This window comes from Musa acuminata, chromosome BXJ2-6 (genome assembly GCF_036884655.1).
Source record: "Musa acuminata AAA Group cultivar baxijiao chromosome BXJ2-6, Cavendish_Baxijiao_AAA, whole genome shotgun sequence".
NCBI lineage: Eukaryota > Viridiplantae > Streptophyta > Magnoliopsida > Zingiberales > Musaceae > Musa > Musa acuminata.
In genome coordinates this window covers 36,334,559-36,362,437 of record NC_088343.1, presented here as the reverse complement: position 1 = coordinate 36,362,437, position 27,879 = coordinate 36,334,559, and the positions used below count along the sequence as shown (strand labels likewise).

General features: G+C 40.4%; 1 protein-coding gene across 2 annotated transcripts; it reads left to right on the top strand.

Moving 5' to 3' along the window:
• The first annotated feature begins 185 nt into the window (after positions 1 to 185).
• On the top strand, positions 186 to 26,785 carry LOC103989021 (probable methionine--tRNA ligase). Of its 2 annotated transcripts, XM_009407751.3 has the most exons (17): positions 187 to 423; positions 542 to 686; positions 1,113 to 1,266; positions 1,374 to 1,529; positions 1,644 to 1,874; positions 2,043 to 2,186; positions 3,213 to 3,303; positions 5,098 to 5,204; positions 5,310 to 5,424; positions 21,981 to 22,099; positions 22,226 to 22,291; positions 22,406 to 22,534; positions 22,672 to 22,815; positions 22,919 to 23,039; positions 24,072 to 24,301; positions 24,397 to 24,498; positions 26,346 to 26,785. In XM_009407751.3, the coding sequence occupies exons 1-17, from the start codon at positions 303 to 305 to the stop codon at positions 26,574 to 26,576; spliced, it is 2,406 nt and encodes an 801-aa protein (XP_009406026.2). In that variant the 5' UTR covers positions 187 to 302; the 3' UTR covers positions 26,577 to 26,785. The 2 variants fall into 2 exon arrangements, with proteins under 2 accessions (XP_018682359.2, XP_009406026.2); XM_018826814.2 differs by lacking the exons at positions 24,397 to 24,498; positions 26,346 to 26,785 and having other exon boundaries at positions 186 to 423; positions 23,881 to 24,123.
• The last annotated feature ends 1,094 nt before the right edge of the window (positions 26,786 to 27,879 follow it).

Here is a 27,879-nt window from a genome sequence, read left to right as displayed (position 1 = left end):
GGGTCGCACCAGATGCGCCCACGAATCGGATGCGAGACGCATGCCTTCAACGTCAGGATATCACCAAAACATCACCATCGAATCGCCGTTGGATTGTATTTTATCGCATCTTAAAGTGAATCCAATGGTTGAAAGTCTATGTCGTGGACGGCTCATATGTTGGGGAGCGCACCCCACAAGATTCCCTGTAGGGAATCCGCACTCCTCCTATAGCCTCTTCCTTGGCTTCCGGCTGAGTGCCGGCACATAGTACGAGCCCCGTACACAAACGTCGACGAAACCCTCGTTCGATCTAATTAGCGATGGAGGACACACCGGCGGAGAATTCCCCCACGCTTCCGGTCCCTGGCCGCCGTAACATCCTCATCACCAGCGCCCTCCCCTACGTCAACAACGTCCCCCACCTTGGAAATATCATTGGGTGTAATTTCCCTATCAGTTCTTTGTTTTGTTGCTTTTCATCCTAAAAATGATTTTTTTTGTGGATTGTTTCGGCGTTGTGAGGATGAAAATGAGACCTTTTCTTGCATTTTGGGCAAAGGCGTTTTGAGTGCGGATGTGTTTGCTCGATATTGCCGGTTGCGGGGCTATAATACGATTTATATCTGTGGGACGGATGAGTATGGAACCGCTACGGAGACAAAGGCTATGGAGGAGAATTGCTCTCCCAAGGAAATCTGTGACAAGTTTGTACCTCCCTGATAAGCTCTGTTCTACTCTGCTTTCAGTAGGCCTTTTTGTTTTTCCAGTTTAATAAAAACAATTTATTAAGCTTGTGATGATTATAAGTTTCTTAGATGAGGTTCTTACCAATTTGAGCTTGTGGACTTTCACCAACTTTTTATGGTATAAACATAAAGTTAGTTGCATCAAATTTGGTTTTTAAGTTTGAAATCATTATTGCTAAATCTTTGTGCCCACAAAAGATAACTTTTCTTAGTCCTTTTTGCTAATGGACAATCAAATTTCTCCATTCATATATATGTAGAACTTCGGTGATATTATCATATTCTTTTTCTCATGCAAAGCATAGGAAATTAGTGGTGAATTAGGTTGCTTCCCTAATCCAAGATTTCTTGTGTTTTTACAAATGCCTTTTGTTCATAATTTAGGTACCATGAAATTCATAAGGAGGTCTATAAGTGGTTTGACATAAGCTTTGATGAGTTTGGACGCACATCCTCTCCACAGCAGACTGAAATCTGCCAATCAATTTTTCACAAATTGTTGGAGAATAATTGGCTATCTGAAAAGACCATGCTGCAGGTATTTCTTTCGTTTTGTACGTTTGTTGATTGAATCAAATAAGTTCCTTCTTGGCATAAGTCTGTTTTGCCTTGCTGTTTGTTAAATTGTTTGAAAATTATATGCAGCTCTATTGTGATACATGCCAACGCTTCTTAGCTGATCGGCTTGTGGAGGGAACATGCCCTACATTGGATTGCAATTATGAATCTGCACGTGGCGATCAGTGTGAAAAATGTGGAAAATTGTTAAATCCAACTGAACTGATAGATCCCAAGTGCAAGGTAAATTACATTTTCATGATCTTTATGTGCAAGTCTCTTTGTCTTAAATCCTTGAGTAAATAAATATTAAATTATGCTTTGGTGTATTTTGACCCAAGGTTGCTGACTCTTCAGGTATGCCAAAGGACTCCACACATATGTGACACAGACCATTTGTTTTTAGAGCTACCCTTGCTGAGGAAAAAATTGGAAGACTATATTGACAGTATGTCGATAACTGGATCTTGGAGCCAAAATGCAATTCAAGCAACACAAGCATGGCTGAAGGAAGGCCTGAAACCTCGCTGTATTACAAGAGATCTAAAATGGGGAGTTCCTGTGCCACATGAAAAGTATAAAGACAAGGTTTAACAAATTACATATGTTGATTCAGGCTTAATTATGCTTGCAGATTAGACTGGTCCCTTGTTAATGGATCATATTTTGCTTATGCTTCCAGATGTTTGAATGATTGTTGGATTATCTTTTAATTAATGTTCAACTTTTAAAATTGATTGATATTCACCTGTCTAGGTATTCTATGTGTGGTTCGATGCCCCAATTGGGTATATCTCAATCACTGCATGCTACACTCTCGAGTGGGAGAAATGGTGGAAGAACCCTGAAAATGTGGAGTTGTATCAGTTCATGGGCAAGGATAACGTGCCATTTCACACGGTAAACTGTATTATTTCTTTGATTGTAATTACTGACTGACCCTCTTACATGGCAAAACTACATTACATTCTTTGATTTTAAGTGCCTTTCTGTAACCAATACCTTATTTTGCACATATTTTTTATTGTGTTAGTTTTGTCATCAAGAGCATACTTTTATGTATACTGTGTTGCTTATCTGGGTGTTATCTACTTACATGCATTCACCCATGTCCATCAAGGTATCCTGCTGGCCACATTGCAATCCTTGTTTAGTTCAATACTGTATTGTAGTAGTGAATTCATCAGTCATCACATCTGTTTTCATTGGTCATCTACCCTAACCTTTCAGTCGATCTCCCTTGGTTGCCTCTAATGAGTCAAGCCTCAACTGAACTAGGTCTCCGCACTATCTACTTTTATTTCGCTCGTTCCCTTCTAAAGAGCTACATTCCATTCATCCTGAATTCAAGATAATCTCGAGCCCAATCAGCATGCATAAATGCAGTTATATCAATCTTATCAGCTGCTTTAAAATGCTCTTTTGAAAGATCTAAAGATATTGCAATCTTTTTCTCTCGGAGTCTGCATAAACTTACTTACCACTCCTACATCAAAGGCAATGCCTAATGTGGTCACTTTCAAATAAATGAGCTTTCAAGCAATGTATATGGGTCCGGGATTCTAAAAAGCTTTCCCTTCATCTTTACTAAAACTTGTTGTATTTTTGGGTTTTCAAGTTGTGATATGGCATTTTATTGAAGTGGGATAGCTAACTCAGCCAGTAGTGCCTTGTACATGCATACTTATGTGCCTAGTTACATAAATGGGCATGAGACAGGCTAAAAACACATACGGTGGTATTACCTCACTAGCATATGTCATGCAATGGCATTTGCATATATATGCAGTTATTCTCATAAATACCTTTGGTAATTTGCACCAGCCATTTATTCCAGCTATTATAGCCTTTGACAACTTGTTTATACTTATTTGTATTTATCTATTTTTCCTCTTAAATGTTCATGATATTGATGTTTGTTTCCAGGTAATGTTTCCTTCCACACTGATTGGAACCGGTGAAAAGTGGACGATGATGAAGACCATAAGTGTCACGGAGTATTTAAATTATGAAACAGGTATTGTTGTCCAACCTTTGGATGTATTTTGCATTCTATATTTGTCATGAACATGTAAAATTTAGCATCATCCTTTCAACCAAGAATTCCCATTTGGATGCCCATATAGACTGGGTGGCAGTCAGGTTAATTCATGCATTGGCACAAATACTATTTGCCACTCTATGTGGACAAAGTTGTGCCAAAGAACAAAAAGAAAGAAAAGACAAATAGAAGAGAGAAAGGAAGAAAAAACAGAAAAAGAAAAAGGCAAAGAAACCATAAATTCTGAGGCATTTATATTTTGCTCAATGGTGGGAAGAGTTGCATGTAGCTGACCCCAAATAGTTGAGATATTATGGCTTGTTCATGTTGTTGTATACCCAGGAATCATAAGATTATTGCCTCTGATGCCTCTGTTTGATTAATCTTGCAATAGAAATTTATTATAATTTTTTTCCCTTGGTGTTGTTGCCACATAAAAGAACTTTTCTAATATGACCATGACAATTTCACGGCTACCTACAACTGAACCTGAAATTTGTTTTGAACCATATTAAAACATATTAAAGCATATTTGAACTGTCCCAATCCATGGTGCAGTTTGGACATGGACCAATTTGTGCCAATTTGAATATCAATGCATTGAAGATATTTTGTTGATTGAGGGTGAAATATGTCACAATTCTTGTTTGGTTTGATGCTTTAATTCATATACAAGCATAATATTATTTGATCATCATTTTGCTTGCTAGCAAAATGACAGAATTTTAATTGTCTGTTCTTCTAGTCATATTGTCCTACAGGTCTTCCAACCTATTCCTCCATTCCATTGACTACTTGTCAGTCCAAAGTGAACAAACTAACTAATAAGGTAGCGCTAGCTGCTTCATTTGATGTCCTCCATCAAGGATATTTACATCAAAAATAAACTCTCTGGTTCAAGGACTTCATGATGGAAGAAAAATCAGAACTTGAAGGATGAATTGACTTCCAAATGACAAGAAGATTAAAGAGAAGTAGATACTTGGTTTATATTTAGCACTTCAACAGGCATGGAGCTCTCTGGTGGCTTGTTGTCTTCCATGTTTGCTTGGGTTACCATATCTGCAAAGGAGCACCATCACCCTTAACAACATACCCATGACTTGTGACACATGGTGCCGTTGCATGGATATGATGGACCATGCTTGTGGAATGTAATGGCGTCTTTTACTGTTTAACTGCAACCAAGATCCAGAGCACTGTGTAGTTGCTTGAGGTCCAACAAATTTGAATGACATAGTTGTCCAAGGTGCAATAGTTCCAGCATATCATGCCCCCTTTAGTGAATGCTTGGAAATTCAGAATAAAATCTAATTGCTTCTTTTTGTGCAAACTGGGTTAGAATAAAATTCAAAAACTTAAGCTATTAAGAAAGGACCCAACATATTCATAAACTCTAAAGTCATCGTTTTGTTGCAAACCGGGCTTGCATGACATGTAAAATTGAACCCAATTGCGTGGTACTAGCAAAATAGGAAAAAGAATATTAAACCAACATTAATTAAGCACTGAATGAAAAAAATAGGGGAAGATATTGAATTGGAACACACAACCTACTTCGATACCATGTTAAAGATTTTGATTGGATTATTACTAATCCAAAAGCTTAAGTCCTTAGAAAAGGACCCTACATATATAAAATCTAACAAGAGTTTATTATGATGTACTTTAAAGTTTAAACTGATTTTTTAAAACAGTATAATGGCAGCTAATATATGAGATTTTCCTTTCCTTTTTCATATGTGTTCATGTTGCTTCTTTGTTTGGCAGGAAAATTTTCTAAAAGTAAGGGTGTTGGAGTTTTTGGTAATGATGCAAAGGATACAAATATTCCCACAGAAGTGTGGAGATACTACTTGCTTACAAATAGACCTGAGGTGAGTTTAAAGGAAGAAGTTTAGTTATATTTTATCAGGCATATCAAATTTCTCATTTTAGCTCTTTGTACTTGAACACTAAGTCCAATTGCTTTAACAAATTAGGTATCGGACACTTTATTTACATGGTCAGACTTACAGGCTAAGCTGAATAGTGAGCTGCTGAATAACTTGGGCAATTTTGTGAATCGTGTATTGAGCTTTATTGCCAAACCAGAAGGTTAGATGTTGATGATGTTAGAAATCGCTGTAGTTGCAGTACCTGAGATATTACTGCATCCTTTTACATTTAGTTACAAAATCATTCTTAAATAGCATATCTTCTATATGATGGAGCTTCATCTGTATATATATTCAAAGATCAATGATCAGTATGTATTGCTAAAGAATACCTTACATATTGGCATATATTTGGCCTTTATTTTGTTTGTTATAATACTAATTTATTTGATACTATTATGTGATTGGATGCTTTGGTACAATTTTTATATGACCAGTTGGAAGTACTACCTGTCTGAGGTCATTAATGATTTGTTTGGGTATTTTCAGTCTGAGTAGCTATGTCTTGTATATCTCGCCCAGTAGAGCCTATACTTTAATGGTACAAAATATACTCGTTAAGGCTGGTCCCCAGGATAGAAAATGTTGCTACAAAGTCGAGTTAATAGCATTAACCAATAAGTATGGCAATAAAGGAATACTTTATTTCATTTCATGCACATTGCATATAATATATTAATTTAGACATTACATCTACTGTGCATCAAGGTTTTTAATGCCTGTCCGTATCGGCGTATCGAGCTTTGCTCGGTACGGTGCGTACCGATATATACCGTTGGTATGTTGGTACATCATAAAACCTTAAAAATACCTTCACCGACCATGCCAGGGCGTACCGATCGGTATGCTTCGGTAATGGTCAAAATCCGGGGCGGTACCGATCTGTCACGGACTTAACTGGTTTTGCCTAAGTCGTGCGGCACCCTTGCGTGTCCGTCCGCAAAGGTCAGCCTCCCCGAAGACTCCCATTGTCCCTTAGGACCAACAAAAGAGAGAACGGGCTAGAGAGAACGCCTCAATCGAGATCCACAAGCAAACATATCTGAAAAACACTTCATAGACAATGCAAATTACAAACAGACTTTACAAGCTCTGAACAGTGGCACAACAACGGGTAAAATGATCCATTACAGATCGAAAATCTCTCGCACGTGTCCACATGACACAACCTTTATTTACAAGCCTAAAGAGGCCACCAACCCAACTAAAATGGGACTATTAAGCCTTCGGCTGCCCCTCTATATGCTGTACAAGGCATGAACATGCCAAAAGACACGGACATACATAAGCATTACATCAAACACCCTGTTTCGAAGTTTGTCCGTGACATTCTCCCCCACTTATTCCTTCGACGTCCTCGTTGAAGCCTTTGTCGACACTACAACTCCTCGCCTTTGCTGAGTCTTCAATCTTCTGCTCCAGCTACAATGCGCCTCTTGGCTCCCAGCTGCTCTCCGCTGCTGTTTTTGAGTAGTCGAACCTTTGATCCGCCATGCTGCTGCAACTCACCAATGACTCTGACTCTGGTGTGGGGTTGGCTGAGTTGTGTTGATCACTGTTGATTCCTGCGGATCCCCTAGATGAAGGAAAAGACCATCCTTACTGCGCCAGTCTCTCAAATTCCTCATGCTGCTTGAACTGGGTGGATGCTTGTTGGAGCTTTAACGAGCATCGTCTCGCAAACTTCTGAAGTTTTGGGTCCTTCCTCCACAAAATTTGCTCATTGACTCTTCCTTCACTTAGTTGTCACATCCCAGTAGGTTCGCATCACTTCCGCTTTCGATTGGCATTTCATTGGGAAATGAAGCGGACAATCTACTCTCAGTAGCACTGATCACCATTGGTGAGGATTTGACAACTATTGTCTTCCATTATCTTCGAATGGTCTTTGAACTTGTGCAGAGCTCCTCTGCTGGATAGATAAGAGAATTGGGGTACTCGGTTTCGCCCATTCTCTTAAGAGTTGAGAAGGCAAAGGTTACTTGACTTCGCTCGCCTCCTCGAGGTTGTACTTCATGCATCGAGCTGGTTACTGGCCTTCGCCTGCTCTTTGCTCACACTTCTGAAGCACATGAAGTGTTTGCACTCCTTGCGTTGAGTTAGCTACTGTAATTCACCTTCTCAATGCCATTGAACTTCTGGAATGCAGGAAGTTTTCACCCCAACTTGGAGTAGTTCTCTCATAGGTTTGGTCGCCTCTGGGATTGTACCGTCTTCTCCATCAACCCTACTGCCTACTCCACTGAGTAGCAAAGGTACAGCACCGCGTACTGCCTACTTCGTTCCTTGGTTATGTTGAATCTCGTATTTTGATGATGAAACTACTTGATATATGATTTAATCTGCGTTTTGAGTAACGCAGGATGCTTTGATCAGGATGAGACAATTAAAGCAGGAAAATCATGTTGTGCCGGAGGAACATGTCAGAAGATTGGACGTCGGGCCGGTGGATCGGTCGACGTATCGACAGAAGGCTTCGGGCCGTGGACTCGGGCATCGGGCCAAGTAGAGCGGGTATTGTGCCAAGGATATCGGAGTTGCGGAGTCAACTGGCCGATTGGGCAATAGGCCGCAGGAGAGGACGATGCGCCGAAGAATCAGACGAAGCGTCGAGGGACCAATGACATGCCGGACAACTTGGTTAATTGCTTAGGATTAATTGTCTCGATCGAAGTTTTGTTTTAAGTGTGCAGGATTAACTACGATGAAAAATAGACAAGCAGCAGGAGTTGCGCCGGAGTCAAGTTCATGATCACGTTGGGAGTTCGAGAGTTCGACGGAAGTACGGACGGTCGTCGGAGGTTCTGCGGGAACAGATCCGAGAAGTCCAGAAGCTTGCCAAGCGAAGCTCGTCGGAACTCGCCAAGTGGATCATCGCAAAGTCCAGGAGTTTGCCGGAAGTCCGCAGAAGCATCACCGAGGGTTCATCGGATGATCGACGGAAGTTCGCCGGAAACTCACCGGAAGAAGCGATTGACGCATCGGAGCAAAGCTGCAGAAGTTGTCTTAGAGTTAATCGTAGTTAGCATGATGATTAAGCATGAAAATGGGAGGTGATCCCATTAGCTTAATCTTGGGGCAATTGGGCCCCTGAAAAGATTCAAAGTGGGCCGAATGGAGTGAACCATTCGGACCCTGATTGCACCAGGAGGTGCAACCGCCCCAGCCAGGAGGTGCAACCGCCTGGGCTGTGGGGGTTGGGAGGTGCAACCGCCCCAGCCAGGAGGTGCAACCGCCAGGGCTGCGAGGCTGGGAGGTGCAACCGCCCCAGCCGAGAGGTGCAACCGCCCAGAGCTCAGTCTTCGAGCTAGATTGGGCGGTGCAACCTCCTCTGCCAAGAGGTAGCACCGCCAGAGCTCAAGTTTCGAGCTCTGCCAGGCGATGCAACCACCGAGCTCAGTCTTCGAGCTCTGGCAGAGAGGTGCATCAGCCTGAGCTCAGTCTCGAGCCCTGCCAGGTGATGCAATCACCGAGCTCAGTCTTCGAGCTCTGGCAGAGAGGTGCATCAGCCTGAGCTCAGTTTGGAGCTCTGCCAGGTGATGCAACCACCGAGCTCAGTTTCGAGCTCTGCCAGGTGATGCAATCACCAAGCTCAGTCTTCGAGCTCTGCCAGGTGATGCAATCACCGAGCTCAGTCTTCGAGCTCTGGCAGAGAGAAGCAATCGCCTGAGCTCAGTCTTCGAGCTCTGCCAGGCGGTGCCACCTCTCCAGTCAAGAGGTGCAACCGCCTGATCCCAGAATTCTGGGATTTGATCGATTTGATCGTTTTGAGCTCCAAATTTGAACTGGGTTGGGGCCTATAAATACCCCACCCATTCAGCACTGAAAAGACACAGATCCACACCGAATTCTTGATCTTTTCAGTGATTCTAAGAGCTCAAATTTGTGTAAAGTCCTAAAGTTCTCCTCCTTCTGTTCTTCAAGTCTTGAGTTGTAAAGAGAGGAGAGAAAGGATCTGTAAAGGTTGTCTCCTGAGCCTGTCAAAAGGAGAGAAACTGTAAAAGGGCAGTTAGCCTTCGCCCATTGAAGGAAGGCAGCTAGTTGACGTCGGTGACCTCGTCGGAGGAGGAAGCCAAAAGTGGAGTAGGTCAAGACTGACCGAACCACTCTAAATCTCTGGTTTGCTTTTACCTTGAGCACTTTATCATTACTGCAAACCTCCTACATTGCTACTGCCCTCAGCGCCTTTACGAACGAGTTTTTAAGCTCTGATCTTTTAGAATCTGCATTCAAACGTAAATCGTGTTTTCGTACGATCTTCACACTGCAGTTGACGCTTACATTCGGATTCCATTTATAACTGCAAATTGCTTTCTACGTAAAACGCTTTTCAAGGTTCAAAACTGCTTTTAGACGCAAAACTACATTTAGACGTAAAATTACGTTTAGACGTAAAACTGCGTTTAGACGCAAAACTGCGTTTAGACGTAAAACTGCGTTTAGACGTAAAACTGCGTTTAGACGCAAAACTGCGTTTAGACGTAAAACTGCGTTTTGACGTAAAACTGCGTTTGGACGTAAAACTGAGTTTAGACGCAAACTGCGCTTAGACGCAAACTGTGCTTGGACGCAAACTGCGCTTAGACGCAAACTGTGTTTAGACGCAAAACTGCGCTTAGACGCAAACTGCACTGTGATTCTGCTTTTATATCGAAATCATTTTTTATCGGACGAACGCAGCTTTAGCTTTTAAATTGCTGTAAGATTTCCGCTGCACTAATTCACCCCCCCCCTCTTAGTGCTCTCGATCCTAACAATTGGTATCAGAGCAGGGTATTTCTCATTTCGGATTTACACCCGAGAGAAATGGCTCTTCAAGAGGGCTATTCGGTCTTTCGTCCACCGTTCTTTAACGGATTGGACTACACTTACTGGAAAACTCGAATGAGAGTTTTCTTGATTTCTCTAAATCTGGATTTATGGAATATCATTGAAAACGGTTTTCAACTTCCCTCTAAACCAACAAACGAATGGTCGGATTTGGAGAAGAAGTATTTTTCTTTAAACGCAAAGGCTATGAATGCCTTATTTTGCGCTTTGGACAAAAATGAGTTCAATCGGATTTCTACGTGCGAAACGGCTTTTGACATTTGGCGAACACTTGAAATCACGCACGAGGGAACTAGTAGAGTCAAAGACTCGAAAGTTCACTTTTTATTGCATGATTTTGAGCTTTTTCGAATGCAACCAAGCGAGACTATAGGCGACATGTACACCCGTTTCACGGATGTCGTCAATAGTTTAAGAGCTCTTGGAAAATGTTTTTCGGATTTTGAACTCGTAAACAAGATTTTGCGTTCTCTTTCTAAGAAGTGGAATTCAAAAGTAACTGCAATACAAGAAGCTAAAAACCTAAACAACTTACCACTTGAAGAACTAATTGGTTCGTTGATAACATACGAAATGGTGCACAATGAACATGATGAACATGTTGAACACAATCACCTTCCAAAGAACAGGAAGGATTTGGAACTCCGGACAAATGAATGCCACTTGAGCGATGACTCAAGTGATGAGGACAATGATGAACAAAACAACCTTCCAAAGAACAGGAAGGATTTGGGACATAGAACATTTGAAGACCACTCGAGCATAAGCTCAAGTGATGGTGAACTTAAACTACAAATGAAACGAAAATTAAAAAGCAAAAAGAATGGAACTACTTGCTTTAAACGCAAGAAGAAGAACAAAAGTTGGGATGAATCGAGCTCCTCCGAAGACGAAGAAAAAATCAACAAAAGCGAGGTGGCAAACTACGCCTTAACAGCCTACGACGTTGAGGTAATTAAAATGCCTTTGATTTATTTTGAAATTACTTGACGCTTTCATGATGTATTTTCTTTTTAGTTTAGAATTAATTTTCTTGAAAATTACATGATCATGCTAGTAATTTCGAAAATGATAATATTGCATATGCTATAATAAATAAATAAAATGATCTTGATTGAAAATATGAAATCATGGTTAAGAAGTAAAAATGTGTATTACGTTGATTTCCATTGATATTTCTCGACTTTAATTAAAGATCATGTTTGATTTGAAGAAATGCATAATGATGAAATTAAATATTTTGATTAACAATTTTATGCATGAGGTTTTAAGCCAATGATAAGCATGTGTTATTCTCATGAGTATATTTGAAAAACTATGGCAAAAATGTGCTCGAATGCATGAACGTGTTAAGATTATTTTTCGGACATTCTTGATTCAATGTTCAAATCACTTAATTGCCATGATGATTTTACACTATAACATGTTGGAAATTATATGTTTTGGATACATAAATTTTTATGATCATGAGCATGTTTTATCTTCACAATTGAACTTGAAAATCTATAGCAAAATCTTATCCGAATGCATGAAAGTACTAATTTCATTTTCGGATTCACTTAACAATTGGTATCCTAACAATCGGGTTTTCTCATACACTTATGAAAAATATTTTTCTAAAATGGATTTGATGAAATGATTCCTGCTTATAAATTCCATCTTGAAATATGAATGATAGTGTCTTTGCTTGCAAAGATTTGTTTCACATACATATCTCCTATGATTCATGTGCAGAAAAAGAATTTATAAATCATAATACAATGAGAATTCTAATGCAAAAATAAAGTGCTTTTGTGATTCTTTGCTAAAGAGAATAATTATTAAAATCATGATCTTGATAATTATAACATGAAGCTCTTTATAAATCAAGATCGTTCATTATGCTCCCTAGATTTATCAAAAAGGAGTTCTTCAAATGAAATGCAACTTGTCTTTTGATTTCATGATATTTTGTGAATCTCGAAATTAATTTTAATGACTTGATTATGAATTGATTTGAATAAGTTTTATTTAAATCATAATATTGATCTTGCAAAATTGAAGTCACAAATAATATCTTGTGGTATTCATGAATTGATACTCACAATATGAAAGCATTGATATTCATGACTTGGATTGGATTGAAACATTGTGTGTTTAAATTAATCATTCTCCTATGTTTCAAAAATTCCTTAAATGCCTTATGTGATGATTGAAAACTAACTTGATTTATGATGAATCATGAATCATGACTTGATCTATGATGTAAATGCCTTGAAATAATTGAAATATTTAACACTTTTATGCTCTTACCCCTACCTTCTTCTTGTTTTCAATGATAAAATGGGGAGAAGTTTTGATCATGCATGGTAGGATATAATTTGACAAAATTGATACCATCATGATATGAAACATTTATGATGTGCAATTATGCATGCAATACTTGCTTTCTAATTATGATGTGATGTATTGCATATGATGTAAATCATGATCTAAAATGCTATGAGTGCCAAGTTACACATTTTGAGAAGAAATTGCTATATTGAAACATTAATGTAATTATGAATGGTGATATGATATCATGCATGTAATACTTTAACTTATGATAATGATGCATGCAATGATAAAATATTCATGATGAAAAATTGTCTTGACATTCATAACTTGATTATTCATCCTTTGTCATGATTTTGAAATCGTTGTAAAAGGAAAAAAGAAGTACAAAACTATATTCTCTCTTCCTTTTTTACAATGACAAAGGGGGAGATAGCTAGCTTGTACAAGTCAAGAAGATGCAAAAACTTGACTGCTTGCTTGCCTATCTTAAGCAGCAAAGATTGCTAACTTGCTCATTTCAAGAAGAAAAATTGTCTTCTTGAACATCACTATCTTGAATATCTTAGTTGAAGCAAAACTTGCAATTTGCACATTGCAATAGGAAGCAAGAATCATGAGCTTACACAAGAAAGCTATCTTGTATTTGCTTTCGAAATTTTTGCTAGCTTATATATTGTGAAACTTGTATATCGTAAAAATTGCTAGCTTGTTGGTCTAAAGAGAAGCAAAAAGTTGCTATCTCAAAAGAGGCAAAAATGCTAACTTGCGCATCTAGCAAAGTGAGCAAAATTTTCAAGAAGCAAGAGTTGCCTTCTTGAACATCTCTAATTTGCTAGCTTACATGATGTAGAACTTGCTATCTCATATGCTATAAAACTTGCATATCTAAAACTTGATAGCATGAATGTTCTAAGCATGATGAAATACTTGCTAAATCTTCTAGCTCCAAAGATTGCATTATGATAAAACTTGATACTATGTTTTTCATGCAATGAATTGAACCAATATCACAAACACTTGATTGTGGTACTTCTCCTTTTTGTTGATGACAAAGGGGGAGAAGTATGTTGATGACATGACATGTGATGCATAAGTTTATACATATGTTCATGTTGACGTGTTGCAAGTATTCATGATGAATATTGCAATGACTTGAATTCAGGTTGAATTCAAGGTTCTATCAATATGGCATATTGATAGGGGGAGTTTGTTTAAACTCCGGGAGTTAAGTTTAACTCCGTCATCAAGTGGTTGTCATCATCAAAAAGGGGGAGATTGTTGAATCTCGTATTTTGATGATGAAACTACTTGATATATGATTTAATCTGCGTTTTGAGTAACGCAGGATGCTTTGATCAGGATGAGACAATTAAAGCAGGAAAATCATGTTGTGCCGGAGGAACATGTCAGAAGATTGGACGTCGGGCCGGTGGATCGGTCGACGTATCGACAGAAGGCTTCGGGCCGTGGACTCGGGCATCGGGCCAAGTAGAGCGGGTATTGTGCCAAGGATATCGGAGTTGCGGAGTCAACTGGCCGATTGGGCAATAGGCCGCAGGAGAGGACGATGCGCCGAAGAATCAGACGAAGCGTCGAGGGACCAATGACATGCCGGACAACTTGGTTAATTGCTTAGGATTAATTGTCTCGATCGAAGTTTTGTTTTAAGTGTGCAGGATTAACTACGATGAAAAATAGACAAGCAGCAGGAGTTGCGCCGGAGTCAAGTTCATGATCACGTTGGGAGTTCGAGAGTTCGACGGAAGTACGGACGGTCGTCGGAGGTTCTGCGGGAACAGATCCGAGAAGTCCAGAAGCTTGCCAAGCGAAGCTCGTCGGAACTCGCCAAGTGGATCATCGCAAAGTCCAGGAGTTTGCCGAAAGTCCGCAGAAGCATCACCGAGGGTTCATCGGATGATCGACGGAAGTTCGCCGGAAACTCGCCGGAAGAAGCGATTGACGCATCGGAGCAAAGCTGCAGAAGTTGTCTTAGAGTTAATCGTAGTTAGCATGATGATTAAGCATGAAAATGGGAGGTGATCCCATTAGCTTAATCTTGGGGCAATTGGGCCCCTGAAAAGATTCAAAGTGGGCCGAATGGAGTGAACCATTCGGACCCTGATTGCACCAGGAGGTGCAACCGCCCCAGCCAGGAGGTGCAACCGCCTGGGCTGTGGGGGTTGGGAGGTGCAACCGCCCCAGCCAGGAGGTGCAACCGCCAGGGCTGCGAGGCTGGGAGGTGCAACCGCCCCAGCCGAGAGGTGCAACCGCCCAGAGCTCAGTCTTCGAGCTAGACTGGGCGGTGCAACCTCCTCTGCCAAGAGGTAGCACCGCCAGAGCTCAAGTTTCGAGCTCTGCCAGGCGATGCAACCACCGAGCTCAGTCTTCGAGCTCTGGCAGAGAGGTGCATCAGCCTGAGCTCAGTCTCGAGCCCTGCCAGGTGATGCAATCACCGAGCTCAGTCTTCGAGCTCTGGCAGAGAGGTGCATCAGCCTGAGCTCAGTTTGGAGCTCTGCCAGGTGATGCAACCACCGAGCTCAGTTTCGAGCTCTGCCAGGTGATGCAATCACCAAGCTCAGTCTTCGAGCTCTGCCAGGTGATGCAATCACCGAGCTCAGTCTTCGAGCTCTGGCAGAGAGAAGCAATCGCCTGAGCTCAGTCTTCGAGCTCTGCCAGGCGGTGCCACCTCTCCAGTCAAGAGGTGCAACCGCCTGATCCCAGAATTCTGGGATTTGATCGATTTGATCGTTTTGAGCTCCAAATTTGAACTGGGTTGGGGCCTATAAATACCCCACCCATTCAGCACTGAAAAGACACAGATCCACACCGAATTCTTGATCTTTTCAGTGATTCTAAGAGCTCAAATTTGTGTAAAGTCCTAAAGTTCTCCTCCTTCTGTTCTTCAAGTCTTGAGTTGTAAAGAGAGGAGAGAAAGGATCTGTAAAGGTTGTCTCCTGAGCCTGTCAAAAGGAGAGAAACTGTAAAAGGGCAGTTAGCCTTCGCCCATTGAAGGAAGGCAGCTAGTTGACGTCGGTGACCTCGTCGGAGGAGGAAGCCAAAAGTGGAGTAGGTCAAGACTGACCGAACCACTCTAAATCTCTGGTTTGCTTTTACCTTGAGCACTTTATCATTACTGCAAACCTCCTACATTGCTACTGCCCTCAGCGCCTTTACGAACGAGTTTTTAAGCTCTGATCTTTCAGAATCTGCATTCAAACGTAAATCGTGTTTTCGTACGATCTTCACACTGCAGTTGACGCTTACATTCGGATTCCATTTATAACTGCAAATTGCTTTCTACGTAAAACGCTTTTCAAGGTTCAAAACTGCTTTTAGACGCAAAACTACATTTAGACGTAAAATTACGTTTAGACGTAAAACTGCGTTTAGACGCAAAACTGCGTTTAGACGTAAAACTGCGTTTAGACGCAAAACTGCGTTTAGACGTAAAACTGCGTTTTGACGTAAAACTGCGTTTGGACGTAAAACTGAGTTTAGACGCAAACTGCGCTTAGACGCAAACTGTGCTTAGACGCAAACTGCGCTTAGACGCAAACTGTGTTTAGACGCAAACTGCGCTTAGACGCAAAACTGCGCTTAGACGCAAACTGCACTGTGATTCTGCTTTTATATCGAAATCATTTTTTATCGGACGAACGCAGCTTTAGCTTTTAAATTGCTGTAAGATTTCCGCTGCACTAATTCACCCCCCCCCTCTTAGTGCTCTCGATCCTAACAGGTTATGCACTCTTGCATGACCCAAAGTCCTTCACTTTCGGCTATCTTGATGAGAAGCACATTGACACCGGTCTTACGAAGTTCTTCGGCCTCTGCCCTTCAGCCTTGTCTCGGTACTTGGAGATTGCCTCTGCATTCTCCACCTCCTCGGCCCCTTTCACAACTAAGCGCTCTCCCTCTATGAGAGCAAGGGATCAATGACCTTCACGGAAGTCCCGCCTCTGCGGTACCATGGCGCTGCCATGCCCATGGCACTACTATCCGTCGCCTCGCATCTACATCCCTTTTCTTCACAATCAGTAGATATGCCTCCTTGACACTCCTCCGAGTCCACCTCCATTCTAACTGATTGCTTGATTTTGGGTAGCTATGTCCCTCTGGACTCGTCGTCGCTTCCTCGCCCCTTTCGACCCTCTGCTTCAACACCTCTGTGTTCTCCAAGCAGTCTGTTTGGTCGATGGAAAGACAGACTGCAACTCCCATGCATGGCCTCTGCCATCACGTTGTAGGGTTTACACTGATTCTGTTCTCCTTAGCTTCCTTGGTAGCAACGTTCGCTTACTCGGCCTTGTCCTCTGACTTGCCGGGATCCCTTAAGCGAATATGAGCTCTGGAGCAGTCCAACTCTCCAGCTGCTTCGATCATACCACTACATGATCAAGTTCCTCCCATGGAACTCACTGGTACTTGCATTCGAACTTTTCCCTTGGTGGAACACAGCCCCCATATGCTGATGACCAAGGCTTTCATTCGAAGCAAAATTCGATGCACGCACGGAAGACCCGCCTCTGCGGTACCATGACCTTCACTCCTTGAATCCATAGCCCTTCTTGCCGTCGTGTTGTTCACCGAAGTGGAACTTCCAGTAGCTCCCGATCATACCTCCATATGATCTAGTCCCTTACGGGACTAAGTCGTGTGTATCGCATTGCCACGAACTGTTCCACCACGATCCGCTGCACCATGTCGCCTCCTGGTGACATCTCCATTGCATTCTGATCCTTGTGGAATAAACTTGAATTGTGAACCCTCCATGTGTGGCCTCTGCCAATACATCGCAGGGTCTCCTCCACCTTCGATTTTGTTCGCTCCTTTGGCAATCGACCTTCATCCACCCACTCTTGGGTCACACCTAGATGAAGCACTGCTCTAGGACAGTCCGTCGCCTAGTAGCTCCCAAAGTCCACCGACTTCACTGTAATTTGTGCACCATTGTCTGGATCCTGGGCCTCTGCCCCTACCAGCACAATCTCCGCTGCGCACCGCTTCCTTAATAGCAACTCGAATGGCAACACTATGGCATATTCTTCAAGAGTACTCGCCTCTGCGTCCTCTTGCCCCGTGCTAAGGCCTTCTGTACCCAACTTCGCCTCCGCAAATTGAGTCGCCTTAGTTCCTCCATCAAATACTTCTCCGAGATAAGGTGCATGTGCCCCGAAGCTCCCTTCGTCTTTGGCACCATGCAAGATGAGTCCGCTCCGTCAGAATGAAGGACCCATGGAACAACATGGTCCTACTCTTGCCTCTGCAAGAGTTCATGTCCTTGACCTCTGTCTAAGGAAAGCACTGTGCTTCTGCTCCACGTTCCAACTTCTATGCTGGCTCCCTTCATGCGGCTTGAGTACTTCGCCAAGTTACACCCAAGTTGCTCCGCTCCTCGTTTTCACATTGAGTTGATGGTGGCCCTCGCGCCCACCATTCCACGGGTCAACCCTCCCTTGAGTCCGATCTCCACATCGACTCCAAGTGTGCCTTCATTTAAGTTGCTTTGGGTCGCTCCCCCACTTGATCTCGCAATGCATCCACCAATGCATTCTCTCAAGCGAGATCATGCGACGACTCCTCGCCGCTTGCTCAGTCCATCGAGCTTCGTGGAGTTGTTGTTTGTTGAGGTATTCCTCCTCAACTTGTGAGGTCCGTCTCACATGATTCTCCCTCTGGAGAGCCGGGACTTATCCCTCCTGGATAACTATCCCATTGGAGCAACATCTCTCTTCGTTTCGGAGACCACCATCCCCTTGGACTACTCCGATCTGCTGAACAAACTGTGCATTGTTCTGCCTCCTGCAAACGCACTTGCTAGATTGCGACTCCCCGTCAATACAGTCCCCGCTGCACCCCTCAAGGCCTAGCAACATGCTGAACTCATTGCACACTTCAGCCTCCTACGGACGTATCCTTCATATGCCGAAGAGAAAGTTTCAATGCTCCATGGCGCCGAGTTTCGGTCGCCTTGGGATGGCCGTGAACATTCCATCGTCCGCATACAAGCCCATGCATGAGTATCGAATTCTTTGAGTTAGCAATTCCCCTCACCTCTGTGAGCTTTGCACAACTCTTTCGATCGCTGAACAACTCATTCCACCTTGCATGGTCTCATCCTTTATCAAGCGTCTCGCTTGCCTTGAGCACCATCAAGTATAGTTGTCAACGTTGAGCCGCAGCTCAAACTCAGCCATCCCAACCTTTGTGCGCTCCAAATTCTTCCAAGCTTATCTGTTCTCGTGGTGCCTCTTGCGCGAAGGGTTGGCCATTCCTCTGAATGCCAATGTCAGATGCCCGCTCCTCCGAGCGACTCCTTTTCCCTACATCTCCATGCCCGTTTTCCCTCAAACGGTCGCGCGTGTGCTGACTGCCCTCAACGCAGCCCCGCTAGGTCCCCCACGTTTGCATGCTAAGTGTTTCTATGAGTGCTTGTCCCGCTCTGATACCATCTGTCACGGACTTAGCTGGTTTTTCCTAAGTCGTGCGGCACCCTTGCGTGTCCGTCCGCAAAAGTCAGCCTCCCTGAGGACTCCCATTGTCCCTTAGGACCAACAAAAGAGAGAACGGGCTAGAGAGAACACCTCAATCGGGATCCACAAGCAAACATATCCGAAAAACGCTTTATAGACAATGCAAATTACAAACAGACTTTACAAGCTCTGAACAATGGCACAACAAAGGGTAAAATGGTCCATTACAGACCGAAAATCTCTCGCACGTGTCCACATGACACAACCTTTATTTACAAGCCTAAAGAGGCCACCAATCCAACTAAAATGGGACTATTAAGCCTTCGGCTGCCCCTCTATATGCTGTACAAGGCATGAACATGCCAAAAGACACGGACATACATAAGCATTACATCAAACACCCTGTTTCGAAGTTTGTCCGTGACAGATCGGTACGTCTCGGTACCAGTCGATACTAGTCAAAACACTGGTATTGCCTGGTAGAGGACAGTTCGCTAATACTATGGTTATTAATTAGATAGGTGAGTTACTAATACTAATGGTTTGAGGAGATGTAAAGAGAGATCTAAGAAAACCTTGAAATAAGCAAAGATTTGAATGCTCTTGCGATCAAATCTATAGAAAATAAATGAATGAAGCACATAGTTGTCTTTCTTAAGGATTTGTGTCTATATAAAAAAATAAGCTCACATTTCATTATCACTCTCTTCTTAGCATAGCCCAAAATCCAAAATAAATATATAGACAACCATATTCTTGGTAAAAGAAATGTTAAGGGCTTGCTTTTACCTCAACCAGCTCAATTGAAAGGTATAATACAGGAGAGCTTCATTATTGTTGCAACAATTTATAATTGAGGTCCCATAGCAAAAGGATATCTGTAAAATGGCAAAATGCCATATTCATTAATATGGTTACAATATTACAATACCTGAGATAATCTTGTTAGTGTACAGGAGGTACACCATCGAAGGATTTATTAGGTCACACTAGCCCAAGAACTACCGTGGAACAAACATCAAGGACAGTTTAACATGCGTGAGACACGTCATCAGTAATAAGCTCTAGTTCCTTATAAAAGGTCTGTTTAAAGTATTCTTGGAAAAGAATAGTCATTTATGGCACAAGGGCATATCCTGATGCCTTTTGGTACCATTGAATGATGTACAGTGTGGCATACATTTCCTTATGATGATTAACAATGCCAAAAATTGGGAAATGCATGTGAAGGCACAAGTCCAAATGATGCTTGTATATACCTTTCTAGCATAAAATACATGATACTTGTGCCTATTGCTACAAGAATCCTTGTGTTGAAATACGGGTGCTTTGTTAAGCTGACATGCATCATTTGTTTTGATATACAAATATCATGTATGCTTGTGCCTAAGCTGAAAGTTTGAACAACTTCTTGAGGGTTCCCACTTATATTTTGATATACATTTGAAATGTTCATGAGAAATGACATATATAAAGGTCTACATTGTTCAATTCACCCCTTCTGATATAGCAAGCAACAAAGAACAACCTTGTTCTGGATGACTTCTCTTGGCTTTTCTGATAGTGTTTGTTCTGATTAAGTTTTGCAAATCTAAATTCTTACAATAATACCAAAACACCAACTAACAGGTTAATGGAGCTTTTTCATTTTTGATGAGCTAATCTACCAACTGCTATGGTATCATAAATCATGGAACCAAGCCAAGGAAATATACTTGTTCACTTGTTTAGGTCCTTTACCTGAGTTGCCAACTATACTAAAGGCTCCCAACATTTTTAGTATAATATTCAAAGTATTCAACGATCCTTTGGGTAAAAAGAAAAAAATCTAGTGGTCAGAAAATCTAGATACAGTGCTACAGTATACTCTATAGTGCTACAGTGCACTACTACAGTGTTACAGTGCACTACTATAATATTACAGTGCACTGCTACAGTGCACTCAGACCGGTAACAGGCAGTCTGCGTACCGGCAACCTATCGGACCGGTACATACCGCCGGGTGGTACAATTCGGTACTGCAGACCCTGGTGGAGGATACACTATGAAAGCCCATGCAAAAGGTTCTCTCCATTGATGTGGCAGGGCTGAACATAGAAAGGCTCACATAGTAGCCCATTGCTTTGGCAAATGTCTTGCACCCAAGACAGGAGTTCATTCACTGTAGTTAGTTGGTTGATGGCTTGATGCTAGAAGATTGCATGTGTGGGTGGAAGAACCACTAATGAAAAAGCCATGAATTAGAATATCTAGATGTGAAGAATAGTAAATTGTGTTTCATTGCTTACAATCATAACTAAGACAATCGCACATAATAGTTTTTCAAGTGAGCCATTCCCTCTGAATTTGTGAAAATATATGATTCATATGAACAATGCAAGTACCAGCATCAAAGATCATGGTTGGGACTTGAAACATATCTCATCAGACATGCCAAGAATTTGTGAGTTGTACATTTCAAAGAAAATTTGTTAAAGTGCTTAAGTTAGTATATGTAGCCCATTTCCCATTATTATACTAGTAATCATAATTATTTGTATCCTCAAGTTAAAGTTTTTCTTGTAGTTGACATCAGTTTGTTGCTTAAAGCTTCTGCCTCTATTCTGGCATAGATTATGCTGTCGAGACCTGCTTGATATTGCCACCAAATTCAGATTTCTCTACTAAACTTTGCAACTGCTCGTTTGGATGCTGCTGAATCGTATTCTATGTTACTACTTGCTCCTCAGTGCTCTAAAATAACTATCATTACCAATAGTTTTAGTGGCTACCCTGGCTGGAACTGAATATATCACTGTTCTTATTCATTTGTAAAGTTTCTGCAACTTACTTTTGTACTGTAAATGCTACCTATGACATTTCAACATTCTTTGTGGTTTCTTGTTTATGATGTCGTCATTTCTGATGGGGATCATTGCCAATCATTTGTGTGCAACCTTAAATTTTAATTATGTTAAGCATTCAAATGCTGCACTACGTATGCGCTACATGTCCACGCCTAAAATAGTTCACAAATACTGGGTAGTGTTTGTTGTAGCATCAACTATTATGTAACACTAATGTATAGTATTTTCTGGTTAATTGTCTTTCTCTGCAGGAGCAGGATATAAGTCTATTGTTCCTGATGCTCCTGATGCAGAGTCACATAACTTGACAAAAGATTTAGGAGAGAAAGTTGGTAAATTGGTTGACCAATATCTTGATGCCATGGAAAAGGTGATTATGTTTTTCTTTTGTTTACCAATTAGATTATGAAACCGTCAGATGTGTCAGTTTGTGCTGGTGATTGGTTCTAATGGCTGAAATTAATATTGATAAAAAACATGTTCTGCTATATGACAGGTAAAACTAAAGCAAGGCTTGAGGACTGCAATGAGCATATCTAGTGAAGGTAATGCATATCTACAGGTACGTTACTTCTCATATTCTTTTTCTTTTTCTTTTTCTTTTTCTTTTTCTTTTCCTACTATGCAGATACTTATTGATGTGACTATGGAACTTCTATGACTTTATACCATATAGGAGAGCCAATTTTGGAAGCGTTACAAAGAAGACCCATCTTCTTGTGCCATTGTGATGAAGACATCAGCTGGTCTTGTCTTCCTTCTTGCAACTTTGTTGGAACCCTTTATGCCTTCTTTCTCTATTGAAGTAATTTTTTTAAGACCCACTATTTCATTTTTCATTTTTTTGCAACATATAAGTTTCATAAGTATCCTCTGCAGATCAAACTTGTTCAGATTTGTGTGATCAATTGGATTTATATTACTTTTCCTTGCAACATGTAGGTGCTAAGGCAGCTAAATTTATCACCAAAAACATCTCTCTCATTCTGTAACGAGAAAGGAGAAACAGATGACAAAAAGAAACCTTGGAATTTTTTACCATCTGGACACAGTATATCGAAACCTGAACCACTATTTAAGGAACTGGTATGTAGTACTTGTGCATGGTACTTCCTCCTGTTTGTTCATCTCTACTACTTTTAAATTTTTGGTTATCTACTCCATTCAACTATTTAATATTGCAATCCAGAAAGATGAAGATGTGGAGTACTTTAGGATGAGATTTGCTGGTAGTCAAGCTGACAGAAAGGTGAAAGCAGAAGCTGATGCTAAAAAGATAGCCGAGCAGCTAAAGAGCACAAACATAACAGGTAGCAAGACTCCTAGTCCATGTTGCATGAAACTTATCTTTTTCTCAAATTGAGGTAACTCATTTACGTTCTGTTGGAAAAAACATAGTTAACTATTATAGTAATGACAACAAGGGAAATGTTTAGGAACATTTCCATTCGATTATGTGTACTTTTCCATTCGAAAGTGATGTCAACAGTGCTGCAAAAAGTTTATTATGATTTCAAATACTTTGAACAAATACAACCTTTGATGTTGCAAGTGAAGATTTGTAAAGGTCTTCTATGTTGGGGGCTCATAATCCTTGATGGGAACCATGATTTTAAATTCTGGTGGGTATGGTAGGAATGTGGACCTAGTACCATTTGGTATTTAAATTTTAAATTTTTCTTCAACTGAAACCTGGAGTTATGGGTTGGTATAGCGTCCGATACTCTGGCATGGTACTGATCTGGTGGATAATGAAACTAGTATCTGATCAAGATTTAAAATCTTAATGAGAACAAGATTCAAAATTTCACTATAGTAAATGTGAACTTCATTCATTATTTTGTAGTTTCTTTCCTATAATAATTTGTGGTGGAAGCCAGTAGTATATGCCAGTCTAAGGTTCGGTAAAAATGATATTTATAGTTGGGCTACTGCATAACCAGGTAATTGTAGTTATGAAAAAGGAAATAATTGAATAATTTTTTGCATAAATGTTATAGTATTTTAACAACTGAATATGTTTTGTTGTGTACATTTCCGATAGGAATCTGTACCTGGTGTATGACAATACATGTATACCAGATAATTGCCCTTTTATTGATGTTAAAAAATGGTATGCTCTTGACGGATGTTTATATTTTCTTGCAATAGGTTTGATATATCTGAATGAAAGTTTCGAATGATAAAGCCTAGTAATACTACAAATTGACAACCAAGATGAATCAGTTATTCATGGGTGCTGTCACAGACAGCTCAACCAAACTTTACATGCAAATGAAACATTGTTGGCAAACTCTCCTGAGCAGAGACATCTTGTCAAATTTCATTTGTTATCTTTGCAGAAGCCAATGCAAAGAAACAACAGTGCAAGCCAGAAGGCAGTCCAAAAGCAAAGCCTACCGAAACAGAGATACCAATTACAAAACTTGACATCCGTGTGGGTCTCATCAAGAAAGTTCAGAAGCATCCGGATGCTGACTCCCTTTACGTGGAAGAAATTGATGTGGGTGAGGAATCAACTAGAACAGTTGTTAGCGGACTTGTCAAGTACATTCCTCTTGAAGAAATGCAGGTCTTCTTTTTTCCTCACATTTATTCAGATTAAAGATAGTTTTTCCTTTATACTAATTTTTTAAGCTTTCACCTACTTTAACCACTGAACTACAGAACCGGAAGGTTTGTGTTCTCTGTAATCTGAAACCAGCAACAATGCGGGGCATTAAGTCTCATGCAATGGTCTTGGCTGCATCCAGTGATGACCATTCCAAAGTAAGTCATGATGCTCCCCATGCTTTAGTTGTTAATTCTCTTCTTCCTATATCTTGCAGTAGTAAATTTGGCTTCCAAGAGAGATATGCAATGTGAATTTTTTTGCTCCTGAAATCTGTTTCTTAGGTTTTCTGTTGTGTAGATGATGTTTGTGTCTTCATGAGTACTCTTATTCTTTGTTTGCAAACAATTTAGAGGATACAATAACAATACTGCTCAAATGCTAAGTGATTATCATCTGAAACAATACAAATCAGTAGTCTTGTTGAAGTAGGGAATAGGGACATGTTTGTAAGTTGTTTCATGTCTGGAGACTTATGTTTAATTGTGTTAAAATATTTACCCTTGTAGTTCCTTCCTCTGGAAGGCAAAAGTTAATTTAATTGCATATTTTACATGTAGGATCTTCTTTTGCATTGTTGAGATGACTATGGCAAGTTGAGAATAAGAAAACTACTGTCAAATATGATTATTTTACTTGGAGCAAAACATCAGATAGTGGATAAAAGCTTCTCTAAGATTACTAAAAGGCTTAGGCTTGCTCAGTAATATCTCCACATTTGGTGAATTTACTGCATTAAACTGCATGATGCTCAGAAATTATGTTCAAACTTTCTGTAGTGGATCTATGACGATGCCTACATGGGTAATGGTAATCAATTTATTTGAAGGATCCAAGCCAAAAATTTAAGATTAGATTTTTTTTAATATGTATTATTACAAATAACTACATGGTTTTCATTGTGAATATTCATTGTGAGCATCTATTGTACCTCAGTCGTTTATAGAAAAGAAAAGGAAAGAGAACATCAAACGTGAAGATTTAGTCAGCATAAATCTGATGGATGGAACATATGGATATTTTCTGTTGAGCGCACTTGATACTTTTGGATAAAACATGGTTAAAAATTGGGTTTACCATTTCGGGTATCGGACCCATCTCAAAGATTTGTCGTACGGTACATACCTGTGTACCAACACATTGTACGTCGAGGCATATCGATGGGGACGCGGGCGAACCGTTTCTCTATGACGAGTCGGACAAGATCATACCATCCATACCATACTGACTCTGATGGTACAACAAACATTGGTTAAAAAACATTGGATCCTTAATTTGGCTTTCTAAATTTTTATATGATAATTAGTTTGACGATACAACAGCATGTATTTAAGCACCTAGAAGCTATTTGTCAGAGTTTTTGGATCATGGGAAGAAATTATAGAGTATAGATCAAGAAATTTAATTTCTCCTAAGTCAGTCTATACCGATCATTATTTACTAATCCACGCATGAATCAATATGTGAACCACCACATTTCGGATGATGCAATCCAATCCGATCCAGTCTTTAAAAAAAGGATCTTTTAAAGCCTCGATTGGCCGAACCTTTAGGTCTCACAAATTGTGAACCCTCTCTGTCTCCTTGCGCCATCATTTGATGCCACCCATGGCTCACCGTCACCCTCTTTTCCAGAATTTATGCTCCTCTTCTTCTCCATTGTCTCCTCATCCTTTACCTCCTCATCTTCCTCCTCCTCTCCTCCTTCCTTCTTCCTCTTCTTTCTTCTTTTTATTCCTCCTTATTTGTGTTCCATCTTCCTGTAAGAATAAAATACAGGGGACAAAGAGATGATTTTATTTGTAAGCGAAATATTGTTTTATGATGGATTCTACAATGTCCTGGGATGTCCTCTTATCCTCCCCTTTTTTTTTCTGCCTTGCAATTTTAAATGAGTCCTTTATAGCTTGATTAATTTGCTGTGAAAGCATCCAGTTCAGCTAATGGTACAGCTAATTGTACGAGAGGTTATCTATGATGTATTAACATGATAATTGAACTACAGGTAGAAATGGTCGATCCACCTGCATCAGCTGCTGTTGGTGAGCGAGTAACCTTCTCCGGATACTCTGGTGAGCCCGACAACATAATTAGTGCCAAGAGCAACGTCTGGGAGAAGGTACAGTTGGACATGCATACAGATGCTGAGCTGGTAGCCTGCTACAAGGATGTGCCATTCATGACGTCCGCTGGGGTTTGCAAGGTCTCATCTATTGCAAACGGAATAATAAGGTAGAATCATTTGTCCTTCTGTCCGTCACAGGACTCCATTGATGCTTCTTCTCACATCTTATCTTGTATCTATATAAATTGATGATACAACGATCCTCAAAGAGGAATTCATATCGCTCTTCTAAATCTTGGTGTGTGCGAACATTTTACCCACATACTCGATGTATATACTAGTGACTTTTTAATGAAATGTGTCGTTGTTGGATCAAATAACTTCATGTCTCAGGTCCAAATTCTTAGAATTGAATTTTATTTTCCCTTTTTTATTGCGAGATCAAATAACTTCATGACGAGGAATACTTAGCGGTTGTTCTTCTTCTACTCCCATTATTTTGTTTTCTTCATCTTTAGAAACAAGGGATTGAGACTCATCTCTCTTTCCATTAAAGATTAAAATAAATGAGGGGTATGTTAAATGAGAGATTCCTTGGTCTCACATGCATACTTTGACTTGGATTCTTCCAAGTATGGTCCAAGAAGAAGAAGAAGAAGAGAGAAAAAGACAAGTCTTTTAAGAAGAATGTCTCGGACCCCACAGTCATGTTTACAAGAACTGAGACTGTTTCGGTCCATTTCATCTCACACAAATAAAAATAGCAGCCACTACAGAACAAGAATGTGTCCTTGCATTACATGCCTTCCTTATGTAGCTCTTAACCCATGTAAGACACAATAAATAGCAAGGTCAAAGATGTATTTTGCGTGTCAATTGTTTCATTGAGAAACTTACTTATGAGGTATATAGTATTTGCTATCGATTTAGTTGATTTTATCTAAGGTGTATTTCTAGAACTTTTTCAATCTTTTTTGTTGGGAATGATGTTGGTGATATCATCCCAACTCAATTCGAGTCTGACATGCGCTGTTAGTCTTTGGTCCCGTATGAGATATTTCATAACATTTATGGTGCCAACCGACATTGAGATCAAGTGGAAATGAAATAAGTAGAGAAGAAAAAGAAGAGTCAAATCTTGTTCATCATACTTCTATAGTCAATATTTTCTAACGATGAATGGTTAGAGAAATATTCCTTTTGTAGAGTTCTGTTTTATTTTTTTTTTGGATTACGATGTCATTTGTCTGAGTTCTCATTGAAGGTAAATATTTTTCTATTATATATATATATATATATATATATATATATATATATCACATGATCGTCACAACACGTGAGGTCACATATATCGCATGATCGTCACAACATGTGAAACATTAACAATCTTAGTACCTTGGAATCCTCTAGTAGCACAAACGTTGGATAGGATTTTTGAATAACAAGAAAGGTGTTGTCTCTTGCTTCGCTCGCT

Excerpts from the sequence above, each read along its gene's own strand:
- LOC103989021 (XM_009407751.3), top strand. The coding sequence starts at position 303 with ATGGAGGACACACCGGCGGAGAATTCCCCCACGCTTCCGGTCCCTGGC. Across the intron at positions 1,875-2,042 it reads ATGAAAAGTATAAAGACAAG|GTATTCTATGTGTGGTTCGA; the intron begins GTTTAACAAATT and ends TCACCTGTCTAG. Across the intron at positions 23,040-24,071 it reads AAAGAGCACAAACATAACAG|AAGCCAATGCAAAGAAACAA; the intron begins GTAGCAAGACTC and ends TTATCTTTGCAG.